This window comes from Lycorma delicatula, chromosome 1 (assembly GCF_047948215.1).
Source record: "Lycorma delicatula isolate Av1 chromosome 1, ASM4794821v1, whole genome shotgun sequence".
Lineage (NCBI taxonomy): Eukaryota > Metazoa > Arthropoda > Insecta > Hemiptera > Fulgoridae > Lycorma > Lycorma delicatula.
Genome location: NC_134455.1, coordinates 270,812,570 through 270,837,438, shown reverse-complemented (window position 1 = coordinate 270,837,438; position 24,869 = coordinate 270,812,570). Strand labels below are relative to the sequence as shown.

Here is a 24,869-nt window from a genome sequence, read left to right as displayed (position 1 = left end):
GTTTCTGACGAATCACGGTGCTCCAAATATCGTCCGCAACGCTATGTTTTGAACGGCTTCTAATTTCTTTTGAAGCGTGGAGTTCAGCAAAGCTCCCCATGCCGGGTAAGCATATGTTAGAATTGGCAGGACGTATAGCCGAAAAAGGAACAATTTGGTTGACAGTGGATATGGGCTGGCACTGTTCAGTACTGGGTATAATGAGGCCCTGACGGCCTTTGCCGTTTGGGTCACATATTTAACATGTTTTCCTAAGGTAAGCCGTTTGTCCAGGACTACTCCCAGGAACTTGACTGTTTTCCCAAAGGGGATTTTCTCCCAAAGGGGATTTCCAGCTGCCTGGCTGGAGCACGTGTCTTGTATGTGAACATCACTGCCACCGATTTTTCACCGTTGACCTTGATTCTCCACATATCGAGCCACGGCTCTAATAGATCCAGTTGCCGTTGGAGTCTCTCGATCGCGTAATCTACACTTCCGGATTCAGAATAATATGCCGTGTCGTCTGCGTATAGAGCTGTTTTGACTCCTTCCGACAGCGGCATATCGTTGACGTAGGCCGTGTACAAGAACGGCGGAAGCACTGCTCCTTGGGGGACTCCAGCGACTACGTCTCTGGTGGAGGAGGTTGTTCCCCCTACGCGTACAAAAAATTGTCGGTCTAGTAAATAAGACCGTATCAATCTGATACAGCGACGGGGAATCGTTGTATGTGCGAGTTTATACAGCAAGCCGCTATGCCAAACTTTGTCAAAGGCATCTAGAAAGACGGCTGCAGTTACCGCTTTTCTATTTAGGCCTCCGACAAGACTGTCGATTATTTTAACCAGCTGGAGGGTCGTCGAGTGGCCCTCCCTGAACACAAATTGCTCAGGCCGTACTCCTTTTCCCAAATGTCGCCTACGTCTCTCCAGGAAAATCCTTTCGAATAGCTTTGACAACACTGGTAATAAGGAAATTGCCTGTAATTCTGGGGAAAGAGCAGACTTTTCCCAGGTTTGGGTAGGCATACCACCCTTGCAGTTTTCCAGCAATTCGGAAAATATCCAACGTACAAAATTGACGTGAATATTGTGGTTATGGTCGCTATAAGAGCGGGTAGAACATTCCGGAATGCGCGGGCACCGATCCCGTCAACACCCGGAGCCTTGTCGGGACGTGTGGCTTTGATTGCAACGGAAACCTCCGCCTCAGTGACTTGGTCTTTTCTAGTGGGGCGTCCTCCAACTGTGCTAAATAATCTACGAGGAAGGACTCTACCTCGGTTGTGTGGTCGTCGTTCGGGGCGGGAGGGGTGATTTGGATTAAATTGATTCTCCAGTGTGTCGGCGAAAACCTCCGCCCTGTCTGCCTCCGAATATGTCAAAAAGCCTCGTTGCCCCACAACCGGGTGGCGGGGCTTCTTTCCTTCTCGTAGTTTTTTGTTTAGCCTGAACACCGAGGAATGATCGTCTGAGACCGAGGGGAGGTATTCGTTCCATGAATCCTCTCGATGTTGTGCCAGCAGCTGTTTCACTCTGTCCGTTTGAATATAAAAAGCCCTTTTATCATCGGGGGACAAGTTGATTCGGTATCTCCTCCTCAGTCGGCGCTTTCTGCTATAGCATCAGACGTCAGGTGGGAGATTATTACGGATAGGCCTCGTGGACTTTTCCGTAGAGCTGTTTGACAGAGCCTTCGCCATTGATGATGTAACACGTTCGGCCGTGTCGTCGATTTCCTCCGGTGTGGTCAAGAGTTCAGGATGCGCTGGTCTGTAATCCCGTTGGAGAGTTTCATAGAACCTTTTCCAATTCACTGACCTTCGGGGTATAGTCGGGGGGGGGGGGGGGGCTCGGCCGCCCCCTACTTGGCCTAACTCCAATAATACAGGAGAGTGGTCCGAGCTGAGGTCTTCTATCGTTTCAATCATGACCGGAGTTGTTACCGCCTTCATGATTGCGATGTCGAGTACATCAGGTCTCGATCTGCCCGTTCGATGAAAGAAGGTGGGCACCTCGGGGCCTATGACGACTAACCGGCGTGCTCGTGCCCTTTCGTATAGCTATCTGCCATTTGCACTTGTCAGATTGCTATTCCAAGACTCGTGCTTAGCGTTGAGGTTGCCTATGAGTATCATGGGTCCATCCCAATTTTCTAGCACGGCATCTAGATTTGCGCCGGGTACTGCTGAGTTTGGTTTATTGTAAGCCGAAATCAGCCGATACACCGTGCCTAGATGCTCCACATGTACACAAGTCTGCTCCATTACGTTAGTGTGTATATGGCGTCTGTGGACTAAAATTGCGGTTCCGCCGCTGGCAGGGGTTCCGGGTCGTATTGGCCTTTCCGTCCTATATGTAAAGTAATTTCGAATGGTCAGTTGTTTGTTCGCGTTCAGACACGTCTCAGACAACAGTATCACGTCTATTAGTAGATCCTCGGCCAGACGGCATAGTTCTGCCGTCTTGCCTACTACTGAGTTGGCGTTCCACTGTAGTAATCTGAAAATTTGCCTAACCATACTTAGATAGCAGGTTCATGAGACACTCTATAATGGACTGAATGCAGTCCTTAAGAGATTTTACTTGGAGCAGGTGGGGCAATATTGCCAGAACTTCCGGTAGGACAGCTTTATTTGTCACTTGTGACAAGAAATCCTTGCCGGAACTCTCCTTCGGGATTGCGGTTATATTTATTTTGCGGCTGGAGTGGCCGGGAGTCGTTAACGCCTTTTTGGTGGAGCGTGGGGCTTCTGGGACCTTGGTGTGTTTGCCAGACGTCGTGGGTTTGGCACCCGCTCTCTTTGATTTTGCCGATTGTTCGGCTGCCTTTTTTCCATGCAGAGCAGGCTTGTTCGGCTTTTTTGCTTCCACCTTTCTTGTAACTATTGCCGGTTTAGACTTTGTTGGTGTGGGGTTAGGTGATTCTCATTTTTTCCACCGTCATCGTTGCCGCCGGTAAAACTACCTGTGGTTGGGTGCTCGGTTTTTTCCCTCCTGCAACTCGTGCCCAGCTACGTCCGTCAGTAACAGCGAACGTTTTCTGGGTGCCTTTTTGCTTGTTCAGCTGCTCCTTATAATAAGGACAGCCCCTGTAATTGCCGTCGCCATATCATGGTCTCACCACATTTCACGCAGAGCTGTGCCCTGCGGCAATAGTTCGACGAGTGACCGAACTTTTGGCATCTGTGGCATCGAGGCGGACCCCTCGAGACACAAATGCATCACCTTAATTCTACAATAGAATAAGTTTTCCAGGTCATAAATGCCCCTGGTGGCTGGCGTTCGTTTTAAGGCGACAAGGCACATGGGGGTCTCCCTTCCGTCCCAAGTCGTCAGCTTTTTAACTGAAACTGCCTCGTAACCGAGCGAGGTCAGCTCCTCTTTTACCTCTTCCGGGGTGGCTCCATAAGGGATGCCCCGGATAACCACTTTGAGCTCCTTATCTTTTGGGAGCTGAAAGGGGTGAAAGGCGACTCCCTTGGAATGCAGAAAACTCTGTACTTCCTTGAAGTCGCCTTCGCTGCTTAGCTGCAGCCTTACAGAGAGCCCGGTACTTTTGGCTACCAGGCGCCCTCTTATAATGGTGGAGATTGCTCTCGCCAGTGTTGGCCACTCCTTGGGGCATTCCAACATGATAGGTGGGATTTTCTCCCGCCTAGTGACCGGAGGTTGTGAAGAATTTCCATCGCTAACCTCCATGGTGGCAGCTGCCCCTCGTAGTATTTCAGATATTATATAAACAATAAATTAGGTTTTTCTAATGTTGCAGATCATCTAATAATTAACACTCCATTACTGACTTAGAAACTAACTTGAAAATAATTGAAATTACAAAAGAAAGTGGGAATAATAAAAAAATTGGACATTTTGGAAAAATACCATATTTATAAATATAAAAGGAAATTCAGCCTAATCAATCTGCAGGCAGAGTTTGATAATGATGCTCTTATCAAAGTTGCTATAGATAGCAGCACATTTGGCAGTATTAGTTAAACTTTATATTAAATTAGTGCAGTGCTGTATTTAGCGGTTTGCCACAAGGTTGTTTTAAAAAATTTTAATTATTTGACTACACGTACTTCATGTATGCAATAAATTTTGTATTTTAATGTGTAATTTTGAAATTTTAATCAATTGATGATGAGGAATTCCTCCAAAGCACTATTGATACATAAGGGAGAATAATAAAAATAAAAAAATTAAGGTAAGAGCTCTTATTTGGTCTGTACTGTGGTGGATTGCTGAATTTTGTTTTTGCTTTTGAATTAATTAGTATAGAGGAAAATATGGACAATATAAAAATTGATTTTACTAAATTAATATATTTTATTGAAATTAACCCTTTTAAGATTAATCCAATGTACTGTTAAATTATATTTCGATTTTATTAAATAAACCATTTAGTACATAATATTGAGATAAGACATATCTTATCTTAATTTTTCATGAAAGTACTCTTGTGGGATCCCACATCCTCTCATTCATGATTGAAATAATTCTATTATTGCTTAATAAAAATTTAAAAATAAAAACACTAAAATAATGAAAATTGTGTATTAATTGAGCTTGAGAGCTGTTGCAATTTTTATAAGAATGTTTCCTTCAAACAGTGTCTGATGGTTTGGCAAATTAAAATTTTATTTGTATTTATGTATGTAATACTTTTCTAATATGTTTAATTTTATGATTAATTTCTAATATTTCTAAATTTGTGTTAATATCAGAAATACAATATATATTGTTTACTAGATGATCTGCCATATTAGTTAAATGTAATCTATTATTTTTTATAAATTCTATAATGTTCAAGAAATGTAGTTTTACATAATCATTACATTTAATTTTGTAAATTCCTTACAGATTATTTATTTTATTATTATTTTTGTTTTTTAAATATCTTATATGGTTATTAGGTTTGTTTGCTGGTTTAAATATTTTTTTATTATAATTTTTAGAATGTTTTCAATGATATTATTAGTGTATAAATACTGTATATATATTTGTTACTCACTTGTATCTTATTATGTATATTGGTTGGTTGTAAGGTAGTTATTTTGTTATTGTGTTCTGATTATTGTTTTTTATAAATGTTATTAATTAAAGTAGTATCATATCCATTTTCAATGGCTATATGTTTCATCTTGCTTATTTCATTATTTAACTTTACTTTGTTATTATATGTTTATTTGATTGCCCTATTAGTCATATTTGTATAAGTGCTAATTTTATGAGACCAAGGGTGATATGATTTTTTATGAATTGTTATATTATTTGATATAGGGTTTCTGTATACTGATTTTTCAATTTGGTTGTTTGAATTATTTTAAAATTGATATCTCAATAATTTGACATTCTGTTTTTATCGATTTCAAATATGAATTTTAAAGTTTCATCATAAGTATTTAATTAGTTTAATACTATTAGATGTTCATTGTTTATGAGAATATCATCAACATAATGTGTTCATATTAAAAGTTTATGTGTATGAGAAGTGCCATGTACCAATTTTCTCTCAAAAATCCTGTAAATATATTTTTGACATAATTGCTGATAACAGAGATCCCTCTGAGGTAATTTTCTTTTTTGTGTATAATATTGCTGTTTAATTCAAAATAGTTTTGTTGATATATATATATATATATATATATATATATATCTTATAATAGTGATGATACCTTTAATAAAATTTAGATTTTCTTGGATATATTTTAATTTATTTTTTATTATTTTTATAGTGTAGTCTATAGGTATGCTAGGATACATGTTAGTTATGTTGTAACTAACCATTCTACTGTGTTTATGTACATTTAAACTATTTAATTTATTTACTAATTTGTAACCATTTTTTATATTAAACGTATTGGGTAAATTCATTTTATTCCTAAGAATTTATCTGTTAGTCTGGATATATTATAACAGGGAGGTAGATTTAAAATTGATTAGAGGTGAATTGGAATGTTTAATTTATGAATCTTTGGTAGTCCAGTTAATTTAGAGGCAGTCAGTCCAGAAGGATATAATCTGGAATGGATATAATCAATTAAAAATTGATTGAAATTTTTTGTTAGACTTTTATTACTTTTAAAAATTTGTTAGTTGGATCATTAATTTCCTCAAATTTATTATCAACAATAATTTATTATTGTTTCATTAAGTTATATTTTTCAATGTCTATTATATCTATTTATGTATAGGGTGTTATAAAAACCATTTCAAAAATTCAGGGGATGATCCCCCACATCTCAAATGAAGAAAAAACTTTTTATCAACATATGTGTGGAAATGTTAACCAGTTACCTGCCATTTTGTGTTTTTAACTTAAAAACTTATTTCTCAGGAATGGTTATCGTATCGAGCTGAAATTTTGTATACTGTTAGGGTACCTAGAATATAAAAATAGTAAACCTAATCTCTTGAACCATTTCAAAAAACCAGCCATGTAAACTTTTTAATTGTTAATATTCTTGCAACCACTGGTTTATTTAAATGTTATTTACAAATAAAAAAATACATAAACATTTTAATGCAAAGAAAATGATGCATTATTCAAGTTCATTCATAAATACCAAAGTTATGGCAAAAATTCTTGAAGTGAGTTACTACATTAAAAAACCAGTTTTTATTTGCTCTTGAATAAAATTAAATAACTCTACATCTCACTGTAATAATTTCATTAATGTTATGTAATAAATTATAATAATTTAATAATATTGAAAATATAATAAAATATTATTTGAATCATGAAAATATTAAAATAATATTAATATTGTAAAGTAATTTACATTACATGTTTTTCATTTAATGAACAGACACTGGTTATTGAACAAACTGTCTTTTTTCAGTTAAAATTTATTTAACAACAAAAAATTATCATATCAAATAATAAAACATTAATAAAAGAAGTTACAGTTGCTATTCAAAGTGGCGGCCCTCATTCATAAGACATGCATTCAGGTGTTTTTTCATGGACTGTCAGACTCTTTCAAAGATGCCAGATGTCTGACAAATCCTTTCAATCCCATTTAGAATTCTTGTGTTCAATTCTTCTATGTTGTCCATCGGGGTGTCATGTACAAGTGTCTTCAAATGGCCTCATAAGAAAAAATCAGGAAGATTGAGATCGAAAGACCTTGCAGGCCAGCTACTGTGTTTCCTCAACCAATCCATGTTTGGATATGCTTCATTTAGATGATCTGAATATTGTAATCTTTAATGACCTGGTGCTCCATCCAGCATGAATCACATTTTGTTGAGTGTGTTTAGTGGTAAATCTTCAAGTAAAAGTGAAAGATCAGCTGTCAAGAAATGTAAATATCTTTCACCATTGAGCATTTCAGGTAAAAAACAGGCAATAAGTGGTCACCTAAAATACTACCCCATACATTTACAGAAAACAGATATTGGTGACAGTTCTCTGAAATGGCATGAGGGTTTTCAGTTGACCATATGTGCATGTTGTGGGTGTTGTAAATTTAGTTTCATCAGCAAAGAAAATACTTAAAAAAATTTGGATTAGTACATTTTTGGATAAACCATTATCATATCTGAACACAGTGAGTATGATCGTGAGGTAGATAGCTTGTTCTTGCTGATAGGGATAGGCATTGAGTTGCAGCTCATGCAAAACCTTCTAAACAGTTTCATTACTAACATTGAATTCCAAGGTCAGCTCTCCAGTACTTTTTTCGGGATGCTTAGATATTTTATCTAACACACCTTCCTCGAATTTGTATGTACAACATGCGAGATTGTACATTAAATGCATATCAGCCATATTTCTCAGTATACATATCACCTGTCATGGTAAATAAGTTATTGGTAAAAAAAATAATTAACTTGTATAGTGCAGATTAATCTATTCATTTTGTCAATGGCAAAAGACCAACTGGGTATTATTAGTTTTTATTTATATTTACAACAGTGACTTGTTAATTACATCTGTTTTAATGCAAATTATTTTTCAACATAAATATTATATATTATTAAAATATCTTCTTGATGTCAATTATATTGTATTACAATATTATTAAACTATTATAATTTATTATGAATCATGAGACCTTGCCGATGGTGAGGGGGCTTGAGTGCTCAATGATACATAGTAGCTGGACCGAAGGTGCAACCATATCGGAGAGGTATCTGTTAAGAGCCAGATTGAGGAATGATTCCTGAAAGAGGGCAGCAGCTCTTTCAGTAGTTGGTGAGGGCGTAGGTAAGGAGGACTTAAACAGCCATATTAACACCAATCAGTCTTCTGAGTACTGTGCTGCTGAAAGCAGTTGAAAACTACAGTTGCTTTTTTCCAAGAAAATGTAACTCTGCATTTTCATGTAACAAAGATGGAGGCACCTTCCTTGGTAAAATATTCTGAAGGTAATCTGGTCCCCCGTTCGGATCTCCAGGTGGGGACTACTAAGGAAAGGGTCACCAGAAAAATAACATTCTATGGAATGTTATTTTTTAATTAATGCTTTTTTTTTAATGCTCCGACTCAAGTCGGAGCAGGGAATGTTAGAAGTCTAAAAAAATGTATAGTAGGTTAGAAAATTTAAAAGAGTGAAATGGATAGATTAAATGTAGATGTAATAGGAGTTAACAAGTTTCTGTGAGAAGAGGAAAACGACTTTGATCAGGTGATTTTAGAATAATTAACTGTGTCAAATAAAGTGAAGGCTGGAGTAGCTTTTGGAATGAACAAGAATATAGGGAAGAGAGTAGAGTATTTCAAAAAGCTTAGCTGTAGAATCATTGTAAAAAGGATAAAATCAAAACCTAAGCCAGTAAATGATTGTTAATGTCTATATGCTTACAAGTGCCCATGATGATGATGATGAGGTAGTGTGCATATGAAGAAATTTATGAACCAATTAAACATGTAAAAGGGGATGAAAATTTAATAATAGTTGGAGATTGGAATGCAAGCATTGGAAAGGGCAAGGAAGGAAATATAGTAGGTGAATACGGGCTGGGCAAAAGGAATGAAAGAGGGGACAGACTTATAGAGTTTTGCACAAAGTATAATTTAGTAATTGCCAACACCCAGTTTAAAAATAATAATAGAAGAATATACACATGGAAAAAGCCAGGTGATACTGCAAGGTATCAGGTAGATTATTATATCTATTATATCATGGGTAAGCAAAGATTATGAAATCAACTCATCAACTGCAAAGCTTAACCTGGAGCAGACATTGATAGCAACCATAATTTAGTGATAATGAAATGTAGATTGGGGTTTAAAAACCTGAAGAAAAGGTGTTAAATGAATCGATGGAATTTAGAGAAGCTTGAGGAAGAGGAGGTAAATAAGATATTTGAGGAGGACATTGCAAGAGGTCTCAGTAAAAAAGAAAGGCAGAAAATGTAGAAGAATGGGAAAATGTTAAAAAAGGAAATTCTTAAATCAGCAGAAGTGAACTTAGGCAGAACAAAGAGAACAGATAGAAAACCTTAGATATCAGAGGATATATTGCAGCTGATGGATAACATAGAAAGTATAAGAATGCTAGTGATGAGGAAAGTAAGAGGCTATAAGTAATTAAATGAAGTAAGAAAGTATAGTATAAAGTAAGAAATACTATAAACAGGAAGTGCAAAGTAACAAAAAAAGAGTGAATTAAAGAAAAGTGTACAGACGTAGAAGGAGAAATGATCATTGGTAAAGTAGACGGCGTATACAGGAAAGTTAACAAGAATTTTGTGTAAATCTAAAATTAAAATTAAAAAATAAATTATATAATATAATAGAATATAAATTAAAATCTAATAATGTGTTAAATAAACAAAGATGGTAAACCGATTTATAATACGAAAGGAAAGGTCGATAGGTGGGTGGAATATGTTGGAAGAGTTATATGGAGGAAATGAATTAGAAAATGGAAGAAGAGGAAGTCAAAGAGGATGAAAGGGTAGAAACAGTACTGAGATCTGAATTTAAGAGAGCATTAAAAGATTTGAATGGCAGAAAGGCTCCTGGAATAGACGGAATACCTGTAGAATTACTGCGCAGTGCTGGTGACGAAGCAATGGATAGATTATACAAAGTGGTGTATAATATTTATGAAAAAGGGGAAGTTTCTTTAAAAAGAGTGTAATAGTCATGATACCAAAGAAAGCAGGAGCAGATAAATGTGAAAAATACAGAACAATTGCTTTAACTAGTCATGCATACTAGAATTTTGTACAGTAGAATTGAAAGGAGAGCGAAAGAAGTGTTAGGTGAAGACCCATTTGGTTGCAGGAAAAGTATAGGGACAAGGGAAGCAATTTTAACACCCAGATTAATAATAGAAGGAATATTAAAGAAAAACAAACCAACATATTTGGCATTTATGGACCTAGAAAAGGCATTCGATAATATAGACTGGAATAAAATGTTCAGCCTTTTAAAAAAATTACACTTCAGCAACAGTAATAATTGGAGAACATAAGAAAGAAGTCGTAATAAAAAAGGTAGTCTGACAGGAATGTTCCCTATCCCTGTTACTTTTTAATCTTTACATAGAACAATTCACATTACATAGAACATCATTAACTAGCAGTTAATGATGTTAACAATTTAGATCCAGAGTAACAGTACAAGGTGAAAAGATAAAGATGCTACGATTTGCTGATGATATAGTAATTCTAGCTGAGAGTAAAAAAGATATAGAAGCAACAATGAACGGCATAGACTAAGTCCTACACAAGAACTACTGCATGAAATTAAACAAGAACAAAACAAAAGTAATGAAATGTAGTAGAAGTAATGTAGATGGACCACTGAGTATAAAAATAGGAGAAGAAAAGAATATGGAGGTAGAAGAATTTTGTTATTTGGGAAGTAGAACTAAAGATGGATGAAGCAGGAGTGATATAAAATGCTGAATAACACAGATGAAATTAACCTTCAGTCAGAAATATAATTTGTTTACATAAAAAATTAATTTAAACGTCAGGAAAACATTTCTGATAGTATATGTTTGGACTGTAGCTTTATATGGAAGTGAAATTTGGACGATCGGAGTACCTGAGAAGAAAAGATTAGAAGCTTTTGAAATGTGGTGCTATAGGAGAATGTTAAAAATCAGATGGGTCGATAAAGTGACAAATGAAGAGGTGTTGCAGCAAATTGATGAAAAGAGAAGCATTTGGAAAAATATAGTTAAAAGAAGACTGATTGATTGATTTACATGGCATTTCTCCTGCCACCACCCCATTCAGTCGCCCTAAAGCATAAGAACGAATGTCTGTGCAACAAACGGCTACCGAACCTCAAATCAGTTTAGCAACCAGTTTCCTAACTAGCTCCTAGGGCTAACCTAATTTTGTGAACTAACTAAGCATGTGCCACACACCACTTGCTTCATGTCCCACCGCTCACTTGTGATATATTCTAAAATGGGTAGGCGCACCACGTCAACTACTAAAATATATGACATCCAATAAATTAAATTTATCATGTCAAGACAGCAATTCGCTGCCACACCTAGGTCGCTGAATGCCAGCAAGTACTTGTCCATCAATATTAAAGCGAGTGCCCATCTCTTTGAGCAATCATTTTTATCTTCTGGTAAACACTCCACCAACTGAATTTTTAGCTCACGCAAATGCATCTTCATGCTATACAAACTATGGTGAATAATAATGCCTTCATCCAAATTTTTCTCAATATAATCAGAAGTGAGTGGAAACATATCAAAATTTTTGTTTTAAAGGCAAATAATCCAGATATCAAGCCTTTTAATGAAAGCACAAACTTTGTCATTAATAAAATGTTTTAATCATGTCTTTGTAAATTCATATTCAAATCATTTAAATGCAAAAATACATCAATTAAGTAAGTCAACAGCAAAATATACTCATTAATCTGTAAAAAATTGAGAATGGTGTTTGTTTATTGTGGAAAATTATTATTAATTCATCTTACAGTTCCAATAACTGGGTTAACACTTCCCCCACAATAACTATCTGACCTCTGTATTGAAAAAAATATATTTTTTCTTTTCGCCCATTTCATTATGTAGTTTAGCAAACCATCTATTCTGTAATGGTTGACTTTTAATAAAATTGACCATTTTTACAGTTTTACAAAGAATTTGAGGTTTCCTGGCATATTTTTTTGTGGCAATGTGTGAAAAAAGCAGTGAGTTCATTTTGCTCTTGATATAAGATGATCTTTTAATTTTTTCAGAAATCCACTTTCCTGTTATCGCCTTTGCACCATCACTGTATAGTGCAATACGTTTTGTCCAATCTATGTTATTGTTTTTAGTAGCCGCATAAAAATCATCAAAAAGACATTGTCTTTTTGTATGACCAGGTATTGATTTGCAAAACAACATATTTTCTGTGACTGATCCATCCCTATCGCATTCATATCTCACAAAACAAGAACTGAGAAATTTTTGCCATATCTGTTGATTCATCAAATTTAATATTAAAAAATTTGATTGAACACAATTGCTGGATTATCTGATCACGAACATCAACAGCCATGTCATCAATTTGCCTTGATACCGTGTTGTTAGAAAGCAGATTTTTTTTTTGTTTCTTCCACACCTATTATTAAAACACTGATCATATCAATTGCAGCAGGTAATATGAGGTTTTCTGCAATTGTACAAGGTTTGGACATACTAGCTACTCTTGAATAATATGAGATAAGATGTTTCAAATGTACTTTTATCAGTATGGATTGATTTACAAATAGCAGCTTTCTATTTGATTTCTCAAATTATGTAATTTTTTCTCAAAAATTTCCTAGGGTTTGCTACAATGATCCAAATGTTTAGAAATGTCGAATTAATTTTGATGCCTTCAATCTTTCATCGGAGAGAACTTGAAAGCAAACAACTCACTGTGGCTTTTCATCTGATGAGGTAAAACCATAATTTAAATAACTGTCATTGTACAATCTTGTCTTTTTACCAATCAGTTCACTGGATGTAGATGGCTCACTTCATTTTTTCACAAATTTATCCATTTTGCATAAGAATCTAATTGATAAAAAACAGTTACAATATTTGCTGCATACTAAAAAATCAAAACCTCAGTTATTATTTTCATTGAAACTATGGTTTTAAAAACTTAAAGGCACCAGATCCATACTTTGCATTTGAAACTAAACTTACATTCTGCAATTGCTTATGCCTCTTTTATACTGTTGAGAGCACGATGTGTTCAAAGTATCATATGCATGTTCGAACATGATGCTCTCACAACGAATATTATGTAAATAGACCAAATTAAAAGGTAGATCAAGTTGGAACCTGTAATTTCCTCCTGTTTGTACTTCTTACATTCATGTCCATACCCATCACTATCAATGCAGCTAAATAGTTTTAACTAGGTTTTATTGGGTTGATGTTGGGGTGGTGTCACAAAATATTCATTATATATTTTTGTTCATGTTTTGCTTTTTTATATATTTTTATTTTATTTTTTTTATATTTTTGTTTTGATGTCATGTTTGTTCTTTTTGGGGGTTGTGGAGATAAAAAGGTTGAAAATCACTGACCTAGAGTGACTCACTTAAAAGTTTTTGACATAACTTTGTTATTTATGAAGGGATTTGAATAAATTAGATGCCATTTTCTTTGTCATAAAACATTTGACATGTTTCGTAATAACATAACATAATAAATATCTTTGCAGTGCTTGCAAATGAGCAAGAAAGCAAAAATCAGATTCTACCAAGATAAGAAAGCATGGTAGATGCTTCAGTATGTTTCATTTTGCTGTGCATTGTATTTCTTGACAGCAGAATTGTAGACTGGTAGCATTTTTGGTACAGTAAGTTCGTAAATATGCATTTGCAGATCATTAAAGATAGTATCATGTCAACTTCTCATTAATATTCCAGTATATAATGCAATTTGATCAAGAAATTTCCTTTATCACTTTGAACGAACACACTTAATTTATTTCTCATTTGTAAAAATAAGACTAAGACCACTATATAAACATTAATAAATGTCTTCTCTATAACTAACCTGACAGGAATTCTTGTGTACTCAACAACTTGCCATTTCAGTACATACTTAACACCATTTTCCATGATAACAATTTTTTTAAACAAACTGTAGACAAATTTCAACTGACAAAAATAAAATGTGAAACAACTTCCTTAGATGTTTATTTAGAATGGTAAATAAGGGTATTTCACCTCTTTATAGCAATTTTTTTCATGGGCCAAGAATTAAAGCAAATAAAATTTTAAACAATTTTCAAGTAAAATGTTTTTAATATTTTGACTAGGGTTCTCTTCCAGGTAATAGGTAGGATCTAGCACTCGAAGGAATCATGGTAATTCAGCTTAAAATGAATAAATAAAAGTAAACTATATTTTTCTTTTCAGTACACATTAACTGGACATCAGTGGCTTTTCAGTCTGAAACTAGGTGTGGACAATGCACCTGCTCTGTGTGTACGACATGATGTTCATGGATGTTTATGGCAGCCTGAACCATTAAAAGATTCAGCTGAGTGGACTTGTACACATCTATGTACATTCCCTGCGTTTGGATATGTACATGCATCAAAACAAAATCGAAAATTTTTGTTATGTGCCACTGGTAAGTTCCATCCTTTTAGAATAATCATTTTAATTTGTATTACAGTTTTTATTATTCGGGTTCTTTTACATGGAATTAGTTATATAGAAGGGGTGATTGAAGCATAATGCACACTGGAATGTAACAAGAGAACAAAATATTGCACAGTGACAGGCCTGCTGTCTTGTACTTTCATTCCCTAATTACTAACATTCCAAAATTTGTTGACCCATGCTCTCTCATGTTCTGTCAGTCGGCATTGTTATGGAGTTGAGTACACCTGCTATATCAAAGTGTCTAAAATAATATGGAGTGATTGAATTTTTAACAGTGGAAAAAGTGAATGCTAGTGATATTCATTAGTGTCTTAAAGCCATTTATGGTGATGAAACTGTTGATCCAAGTATTGTGACTAGGTGACCAATCAAATTTTGGAAATCAGAAACTGATAAAACAAAATATTGGGGAAGAACCTCACGGTTTTTTGACTAGAGAAGCATGAAAAGGGTGTATTAATCGATTCAAAATGCTCATCACATCACACATTACACTTCATCACCCAGATAGACATAACAAAAGAACATTATTGTGCAACTAGACTTATCATAAAATTTGTTTGTGGTGGATGTCATGCAAACTCACAGAAAGGAACAAATAACAACAAAAGGAATGTTGTGAACAGCTTCTGAAATGTTATCATGATGAGGGAGATAACTTTCAGTTTTATTATGGGAGATGAAGCTCAGGTGCATCATTTTGACCCAGAAGAAAACTGCCAGAGCACATAATATTGGTTCACTACCATCAACAAAATTTAAAACAATCTTCTGCAAAAAAAATGTCTTTGTAGGGTTGTGGGATTCCAAACATGTTTACATGACTGAAAATCTGGATATGGAAGTCAGGTCGACGTAAATTCTGTGTGATATTTAGAGATGTTAAAACACATTTGGAGATGTATATATCATGTTTGACAATCCACAGAGTCGATAATTCTTGAAACATGATAACATATGGCCACACATGTTGCATGCAACTACGAAGACTTGTGAAGTTGAAATGTAAATGTATTCCATACTTACCAGATTTGGTACCATGATATTTTCACTTCTTTCCGCAGTTAAACAGAGATATTAAGGATATAAGTGACATTAAGGATATTAAGGAGATATAAGTGGACATGTCCACTCCTCTTGGAATACTACGTATGATACTAGGTACTGTGTGTTGCATTTTTAGAAAAAAATTCTGTTAAAATTAAAAGTTCAATAGCAAAGTTCTGAACACTAAGTAGCTCCTGCAGACTGCATTCTTCTCAACAGAACTCCAGAACAGAACATTTGATAGTTTAATTTAACATAAATTATTACACTTATTGTCAAACTATGATGAGGACAAATAGATAATTAAGAAAATATTGTCGTGTGGTGTGGTTCCACACATCCCAATCCCCGTAGGGGAAGACACCCGCCTAGTGACGTTCCACTCACCACCTCTCCCCAACCCCGTTCCTTGCCCTGTTGGACTTTAACAGGAGTCATCTATCGCCCTCTGACTTTTTACATCTCATAGTAATAAGCCTAGCCTCGTTGGAATGCCACCGATGTAAATGCCTTGGTAGACATTTGCATCGGTGATTTAATAACTCAGCTTATTGCCTTTGCTGTAGGCTTCTTCCGGATGTAGTTCCACACAGCTCGATCAGGATATTGAGAGGTTGTTGACAATTTATAATGTTTATATGATTATAGTTTATTGGTTTAGAATTATTCAAATTACAGCCAGGCAAATTAATAATAATTACAATGGTGATAAATATAATAATAATAATACAATAAGTGATAATAATAAAACAATTAATGAACACAAATATTAATATAGTAACTACAGCCACAGTAATTCTCAGTATAATAGTAGTAAACGATTATTGCATGACATGAAGCATAACATAATCAAAACAGTAAGCATGACATAAAAACAGACAAAAATGCATAACGTAATAAACAAAGATAACAATCAAAGTTATTACACATCAAATAGTGATAGTAATGTCAATAGTAAGTAATAAATACAGATTACACATAAGACAGAGTTCAAAATAAATAATCATTTGGAATTTATTCCAGGTGTATAAACAGAAAACTAGTATTCAGATCCATTAACAAAAGAAACTGGTAGTTTTAACTCTTTTTTAACTACTAGAGTTATTTTTGAATCTTATAAAATTCACTTCCAAATTCCTTTTGTTGTCTATCTTAGTTTATGAATGAAGTCTATTGCATTATTTCTTTCACATATTCACTTATAGTTTTACTGTAACTCATCGATAGCACTTTCTGGGTTACTGAATTACTCGTGGCATCACCTTAGTCATATCGGACTGGATACTCTCCTCACTGGATTGACATCTCGCATACTCACACCTGTGACTCTCCACGCTGGACCATCATCATACGTCTTGCCAGACTGGTTCGCAGAACTCTCTGCGAATTCACACAACTTGCAGCCTCTCCTCGCTGAACTCCTTGTAGACTGCCCTTGTGGGACCAATGTTCTAACGCCTCGCAGACTGGTTCGTGGATTTCCGCAAAAATGAACTTTTAGCTAGTCTTACTGGGCTATTTATACTGTTAGCCTCTTTACTTGTAGGATCAGACCCAAGTTGAAGCGTGAGAAGAGTCAACAGAGGCTTTGTTCCCTTGAATTCCAAGCCTGGTCTCTTCTCACCGTACAACAGGTGTTCGTTTTGTGTTAGCGGGCAGTATAAGAAAAGATAATTGTAAACTGGACCTATTCTTTTAAAAAAAGGGTTCTCCTTTTTGTCCCTTTCTGGATTCTCCCAATCATTATATTAATTTTTACTTTCGTAATAATTTTTAGGAATCCGTTATTCAGACCTGCTATACTGAACCCACCGGGTTGGTCTAGTGGTGCTGATTTGGAAGTCGAGAGTTCCAGCGTTCAAGTCCTAGTAAAGCCAGCTATTTTTACACGGACTTGAATACTAGATCGTGGGTAGCGGTGTTCTTTGGTGGTTGGGTTTCAATTAACCACACATCTCAGGTATGGTCGAACTGAGAATGTACAAGACTACACTTCATTCACACTCATACATATCATCCTCTGAAGTATTATCTAATCAGTAGTTACCGGAGGCTAAACAGGAAAAAGAAAGAAAAGACCTGCTATACTGGTCTTGTTACAATATGTTGCAATGATATCGATTGAAAGCCAACATTGTTCTTTGTTTATTATTGTATTCATGAAAAAAAAATGAAACATGATTTAGAATTTTTACCTTTCTACTGGTGATGTTGCACAGGCTACAATACTCTGAAAGTGATGGTTTTTTTCTTTTTACTAAGTATGTTTGGAGATTTCTTTCAAAGTTTTTACTACTACTAGTTGTTTTTTGTGCTGCATTGTGTATATTACACAAAATATTTAAGGCAATAGTGATCATTTTCCTTGATGAGTTAAGTGTGTACATCACATCTATTGACAATCAAAAGGAAACAATTAATGTGTTCACTTTATAATGTCTGTTTTATTCTTTGTTACGGCTGTGATGAATATAAAGAAGAGAGAGAGAGAGAGAGATCTGTCTGAATTATTTCAATAGTAGTAATGTTCATTATAGAGGCAATTGTGAACAGACACAGTTCATTTGTTTTGCTCAATGAAAAAGGAAACAAAAAAGCATTTCATTTCTCACTTTTAAGTTTAGTATGAGTTATTTTTGAAAATGGCTATCTTTTTTTGGAGAAATTAGTCATACCATGTAAGGTCACCCCTCACGCATTACAGTTGCTGATAATTAGTATAAGCAATAATAATTATGAGTAATGTTTTAATTGATGTCATCAGATAAATCAAAATGTTATTATTATTGATATGACTTATGTTGGCAAGATCAAATTCAGCATGATTACTTCAAGTTTCCAAAAAATTCATGTATATGTCGTGTTTGTAAACAGTTGATTAAACAAAATATATTTATCACAGAAAATTAAATACAACCATCTCTCTGCTCTACAAAAGAATAAACATAAGGATTTTCAACTATACAAAGGATTTTGTGTAAACATAAAGTAATTAACCATTACAGGAAAGCACTTTGAAAATTTTAAAAATAAACATAAAATATTTGTTTACAGATAATGATGTTATTTTTAAAACCATAACTATGTTTAATTTCAATGATTATTTATCTTTTGTCTAGTAAAATCAACTAGAAAATGAAAGTAAAAATCATTCTATTAACTTTTCAAGTAAGAGTAATTGTATAGTAAAAGCTATTAATATTATAATAAAAATTACTCTTGTCTTACAAAAAAAAAATGTATTATTGCAATCTTTATCAAGTAAGACTAATCCATTTCGTGACAGCCTTTGTTATACTGCAATAATTTCACACACTGAGGTGACTGTGCCGAATTACAAGATATTTCTTAAGCTGAATACAGCATCATTAGGTGTGTAATAAAAAGATTAAAATCATTTTAATCATCAGTGAACAATAATATATTAAATGTTCAATAAGTGTATATATAAATATTGTAATTGCTTTATTAATGTAATAATTTCCATTTTAAATATCAGTAGAGTATTCAGTTTGCAATAACATATAAATAAAGAAAACCAAAGTCTGCATTCTCTATATATTAATAAATTTAGATAAATATATTTTTATTTGTTGATTTGATAGTTTTTGTGTAAATTTAGTGAAACCAGTTGTGTAGTTTAATAATTATAAAAAAAAAGTACAGGCATGAATTATAAAATAATGATAGAGCACACAAAAGCAAAATAAAGTAACTATTCAAAGGCAAAATTTGTTTCATTTTGCCTATGACGATTGGTGAAGAGAATTATTTCACAATATTAAGTTACATAATGATAAACCAAAACAGATTTTGCAACAAAATTATCTGGTGCTGATGTTCTCAAGCTAGAATTAGTAAATGTAATTACTAGTAATATTTTTGAATTTACTTGTATATATTTAGATTGTAGTAGAAAGGTGTTGGATTTGAATTGTGTCAGCTTGTATAATTGTGTATGGTAAGATAATGTTTAAGTGTGCCAATGTGCAGTCCTTTTATGAATTTATAAAATATCAAGGTTGTTGACGTACACTATCACATCTTTAAAAGACAGAGACTGTTTTTGTAGAAAATGTAATTTCAAATACTGCAAATGGTCTTCAAATTTGATTTGACCAATAGTTTGGCCATAGTAAAGTTGAATATTGGTAAGGAACATAATCTAACCCACTGGGTTGGTCTAGTGGTGAACACATCTTCCCAAATCAGCTGATTTGGAAGTCGAGAGTTCCAGCGTTGTCCTAGTGAAGGCAGTTACTTTTATACAGATTTGAATACTAGATCGTGGATGCCGGTGTTCGTTGGTGGTTGGGTTTCAATTAACCACACATCTTAGGAATGTTCGAACTGAGACTGTACAAGACTACACTTCATTTACACTCATACATGTCATCCTCATTCATCCTCTGAAGTAATACCTGAACAGTAGTTTTTGGAGGCTAAACAAGAAAGGAAAAGAAAAAAGGAACATAATCTGGTTGGTACCACTAGCGATTAAGTGGCCTACATCTGAAAACGGTGAAATATATTGTAACAGCAATAGTCCTATTTTCTTTCCAGGCATAAAAGTTATGTTCACACCAAATTTCAGATCAATTGGTTAAGCAGTTTTTGTGTGAAAAAGTAACAGACTCACAGAAACCACTAGATTTTGATATTTATATATATCAGATTATAATACACTAGATGACACTAATATGATTACATCCTTATTTAAAACAATTTTTAAATATATCTGAACATTGACATTTAGTCCAAAACATATATTGTAATATATTGATGTTCACAAAAGGTGGTGTACTTCTCATTACAATGTACGGCTCTCCACTAGTTCCATAGAAGCATTACTTAAGCAACTAAAGTAGTAGGGAGATTTCTTAATGTCCCCTGTAGCCCAAATTCGGTGCTAAGTGACTACCATAAGTTCATTGAGAAAAAGGTGTGATTGGCTATCAGCTTTTTAAAATCAGCAAGGAGCACACAGATTTAGTTAATAGTTAACCAATTTTCCTGGCAGTGCAGTTCTTTGATGGGCTTATTCTGCAGTAGGCAGTGTTATTGTAAGCTAAATGCCTGTTTGTGATCAATAGCTGTATGGAAGTTATATAAATAATTATGTAGATTACTTATGTATATAATGATCTTTTATTCTGTTTTTTTTTTTTTTTTTTTTTTTTTAACCAGTTAACTGGAATACCTCTTGGCAGTTAAAAATAATATTGATAATAAATATTTTCCCTGAGCTAAATTAGAAATTATAATTGTGATTAGACAAATAGTTTAGATAAATAAGTTAATTCATTTAAAACTTACGTCAACTTGATATTTCAGATACTTCATATACTGTCATTTGTGAAGCTAATAACCACATTTATATTTATAATAAGAATGCTAATAAGCTCCGCAACAGAAGACCAGGAGGAAATGAAAGAACTCAAGTTGGCAAACTGAACTGCATAAAGATGGAAACATCTGATCCTATTCTAGGTGCTTTTTCAACAGTCAGTTATCTCTTCATTCTTACCAAAAATAGATTGTACCAGTATCATATTACTAATTCTTAAAGAACATAAGTATATTTTATCTTAATAGAAATATAGTTTATTAAAATAATAATCTCTGAATGTTTGCTGAAGAGTTGTAATTTCTGATTAAAGATTTTTTAAGAGATTCCACTTTTTTTTATTCCTTTATCCGCTACAGTAATTTTTGAACAGATAATGTTATTTTGGTTAGTGCTGAAGAACTGTGTAATTTATTTTAAACAAAACTCTTTTACTGATCTTAAATAGTTTAAATAAGTGTCAATTTTTATTAAAAATTTATACATGAAAAATTTTATACATACAGGATATAAACATTTTTGCTAGAAAATCATTATGCGAGATAATTGTCACTCATATGGATGATGAAATCGTTTCTTGAGATGAGAAATGGTTTAACGTTCAACTGCAGTATGATTTCAAAAGCAGTCTGGTATAAATACTTACTAAGGTAGATATGAATATGTAATCCCAGATTATACATAAATACTGCATATTTATTATTTTGGGGTTAATATATTCCTTTTCTCCTTAAAAATGTTCAGCCTGGCAGTAGTATACTGAGTAAAATAATAAAACTGTTGTTCTGCTTACAGTAGTTTGAAATTTATACTGCAAGTTGTAATACTTAACCATTAATTCTTTTCATGAATACCAAAATTAATTTATTGCAATAACAGTAATTAAGGACTTAAATCTTCATTTTTTTATGTATGTAATATATGTATTTATTGAGGAGTTGAGTAATTACCTGACACTATGTTAAAATTTAACTTTTGAAATTGATATTTTTTGATACTAAATGTGTTTTTTTAACATACACAAGTTGAATCAGACTAGGAGTAAACAAACATTTACTTATATTTTTTGTCCTTATAGTTTTTTATTTTGTATATTTGTATTTATTTTAATTCCTCTGTGTGGTAATTTCGTATAATTTATATTTTTTATATCTGGCTTAATGGATGATAAGTCAGTATCATATTATTTTGTACTCAGGTAGATAAGTTGGTCGCTTAATTAGAATGTTTAATTATTAAATTAATCTAGAGATTTCAATGCTCTGGATGAAGTCATTAAAAGAAAAGATTTTTTAGTATTACTATTTTTTTATTGATTACAAAACAGTTGATATGTAACAGATAGTGTTACAAAATATTTTTCCTTATTTATCCTTGATAAATAAATGTTGCTGTTCATTAATAATTTGATAGTTCACATTTAATGTATGAATTTGAATCTATAAATATAATTTTTGTTTTAATTGTGCTGATTTATTTATATTATTATGATTATTATTCTTAACAATCTCAAGTATTTCTGAATTGTATTTTATACTTGGTAAAATTAGATGTTCTGCTCTTATCACATTATTACATTTTATTTTGTATAATTATTAAATCATTTTGTATTTTCTGTTTAGCATTAAATTATTTTATTTTGCTTTTTCTGCCTGTTCACTAGATTATTATCATATTCATTTATAAATCTGTTGACTTCATTAGTAGCATTCTCGGGTTATACTTCCATTCAAATACTTTTGATCTGCAGCTTGATATAATTTTGTTCTCCGTTATTTCCAAATGTCTGGTTTTCTGATTCCTTTTTTGCTTGGTTGAGATGCAGGTGGAATAGTATTGCAGAATAATCTTCAGTTAGTCCTTCCTCCTCCTCTTCTACCAGCAATCCTTCTGAAGAATCTGCAAACAAAATCAACAGGATTTAAGTAGAAGCTGAGTGGGTAGCGAAAGTTGATAAAATTGATTGAAGAAAAACACTATTGTTACAAATTTTTTGTTTAATTTTTATAAAAACAATAAGTGAATCAAGAAGACATACTCTTTACAATAATAATGTTAAAATTTCACCAAAAAAACGTATTCTAAAATAACACTTGATTAATTCCACAGCCACAGCAATATATATCATGATGATTTAGTAAACATGTAAAATTCCATTAATGTTGCAACATATGAGGTTTGATAAAAAAATATGTAGAATTTTAAATAAAAAATTAACACAGAATTTTATTGTTTGCTTTCAAAAAGCCTACATCTGCTTTCATATGGTTGACAATTTTTAAGTTGTGAAAAAATGGAACAAAAAATTAACATTAAATTTTGCTTTAAGAATGGAATAAAGTGTACCATCACATTGGAAATGTTGAATGTTGCTTTTGGTGATTATTTTATGAATAAAACAAGTGTTTACAAGTGGTACAAAACATTTCGTTGTGAAGACACTGAAGATGACGAATGCCCTGGATGTCCTACAATATCAACAATCAATGACAACAACAAGAAAGTAAAGAAAATGATTATGGACAAGGCTGAATCACTAGAGAATTTGAGAGGCTACTGATGATTTTGGCATATTATTTGGCTTATGCCAAGCAGTTTTTTTTTGTTGATGTTTTGGACATGAAACGTGGCAGCAAATTTGTTCCATACTTGTTGAAATTTCAACCAAAAGCAGTGCCGAATGAACATTGCTCAGGATTTGCTGAATGAAGTGAACGACGATCCAGAGCGCTCAAACGAGTCATAACTGGTGATGAAGCATGAGTGTTCAGGATTGACATCAAAACAAAAGCCCAGTCGTCCCAGTGGAAGTCTCCTGAAGAGCCAAGACCAACTCATCAAGTTCAATCAAATGTGAAGGTTCTGATCTTTATATTCTTCAATGTCAACAGCTTAATGTATCATGAGTTCTTTTCACCAGATTGTATCATCAGTAAGGAGTATTACCTGGAAGTTTTACACCATTTGCCTGAAGCAATCCCAAAAAAAACAATTTATTTGGATTTGTAGCGAAACAGTTCATGGCAGTTACATCAGAATAATGTACCTGCTCACACTTCTTTGCTTGTTCGTGAAGTTTTGACCAAAAACATCAATATTATGATGCCTCAGCCTCTGTATTTGCCGGACATAACGCCTGTGACTTCTTCCTATTCCCAAAGCTGAAAAGAACCATGAAAGATGATGTATTGCCAACATTGAAGAGATAAAAATAGAATTGGTAAAAGAGCTAAACACCATACTGAAAATTGTGTTCTAGAGGTGCTTTGAAGATTAGAAAAAGTGTTGGCACCAATGTATTATATGTGAAGGGTAATACCAGGTTATTCAAAAAGGACTTCACAACTTTAAAACCATATAAAAATTTATTGAGATAACTTATAGATTCAGTTGAGGTCTCATTTCATTGCAAAAACTATCAACTTCTGACTCACATAGTTCATTTGTACTGAATTCGACCACTAGTGTTGTTAAAAATGGGCACATTTACTGGTGAAAACTGTGCTTGCTGTGTGTTTTTGTTTCACAATTTGCAGTCAGCAACTGCAGTTTAACATAATTTTCATAGAGAATAGTAATTTTCATAGAGATAGTAAGCCTCCTAGTAGGCATACAATTTACTCTTAGCACCACCAAACCTTCATTGAGGAAGGCTGTTTTGTTAAACATACAAAATAACCAGGACACCCACGCACGCATTCCTCCAGCTGTTATGGAACAATTCAGTGAAAGCTTGCACTTAGTCTGAAGAAATCAACTCGATGTGTGTGACGTGAGACTGGCATTCCACAAACGACTGTTTGGCACGTATTACATAAACCATTGCACCAGAAGCCATACAATCTAACCATGGTTCAACACATGATGACAAAGTTGCCTAGCTGCAGTTTTGTATGGAAAT

General features: G+C 33.6%; 1 protein-coding gene across 4 annotated transcripts in view; it reads left to right on the top strand.

Annotated features, from left to right (window-relative positions):
• LOC142331543 (nudC domain-containing protein 1) overlaps positions 1 to 21,294 on the top strand; it is a 108,156-nt gene extending 86,862 nt beyond the window's left edge. For all 4 annotated transcript variants that reach the window (XM_075377546.1, XM_075377551.1, XM_075377533.1 and 1 more), the window contains 2 exons: positions 14,323 to 14,539; positions 20,956 to 21,294. In XM_075377546.1, coding sequence (XP_075233661.1) covers positions 14,323 to 14,539; positions 20,956 to 21,188 — 450 coding nt within the window. In that variant the 3' untranslated portion in view covers positions 21,189 to 21,294. The remainder of the gene's footprint in view (positions 1 to 14,322; positions 14,540 to 20,955) is intronic.
• The last annotated feature ends 3,575 nt before the right edge of the window (positions 21,295 to 24,869 follow it).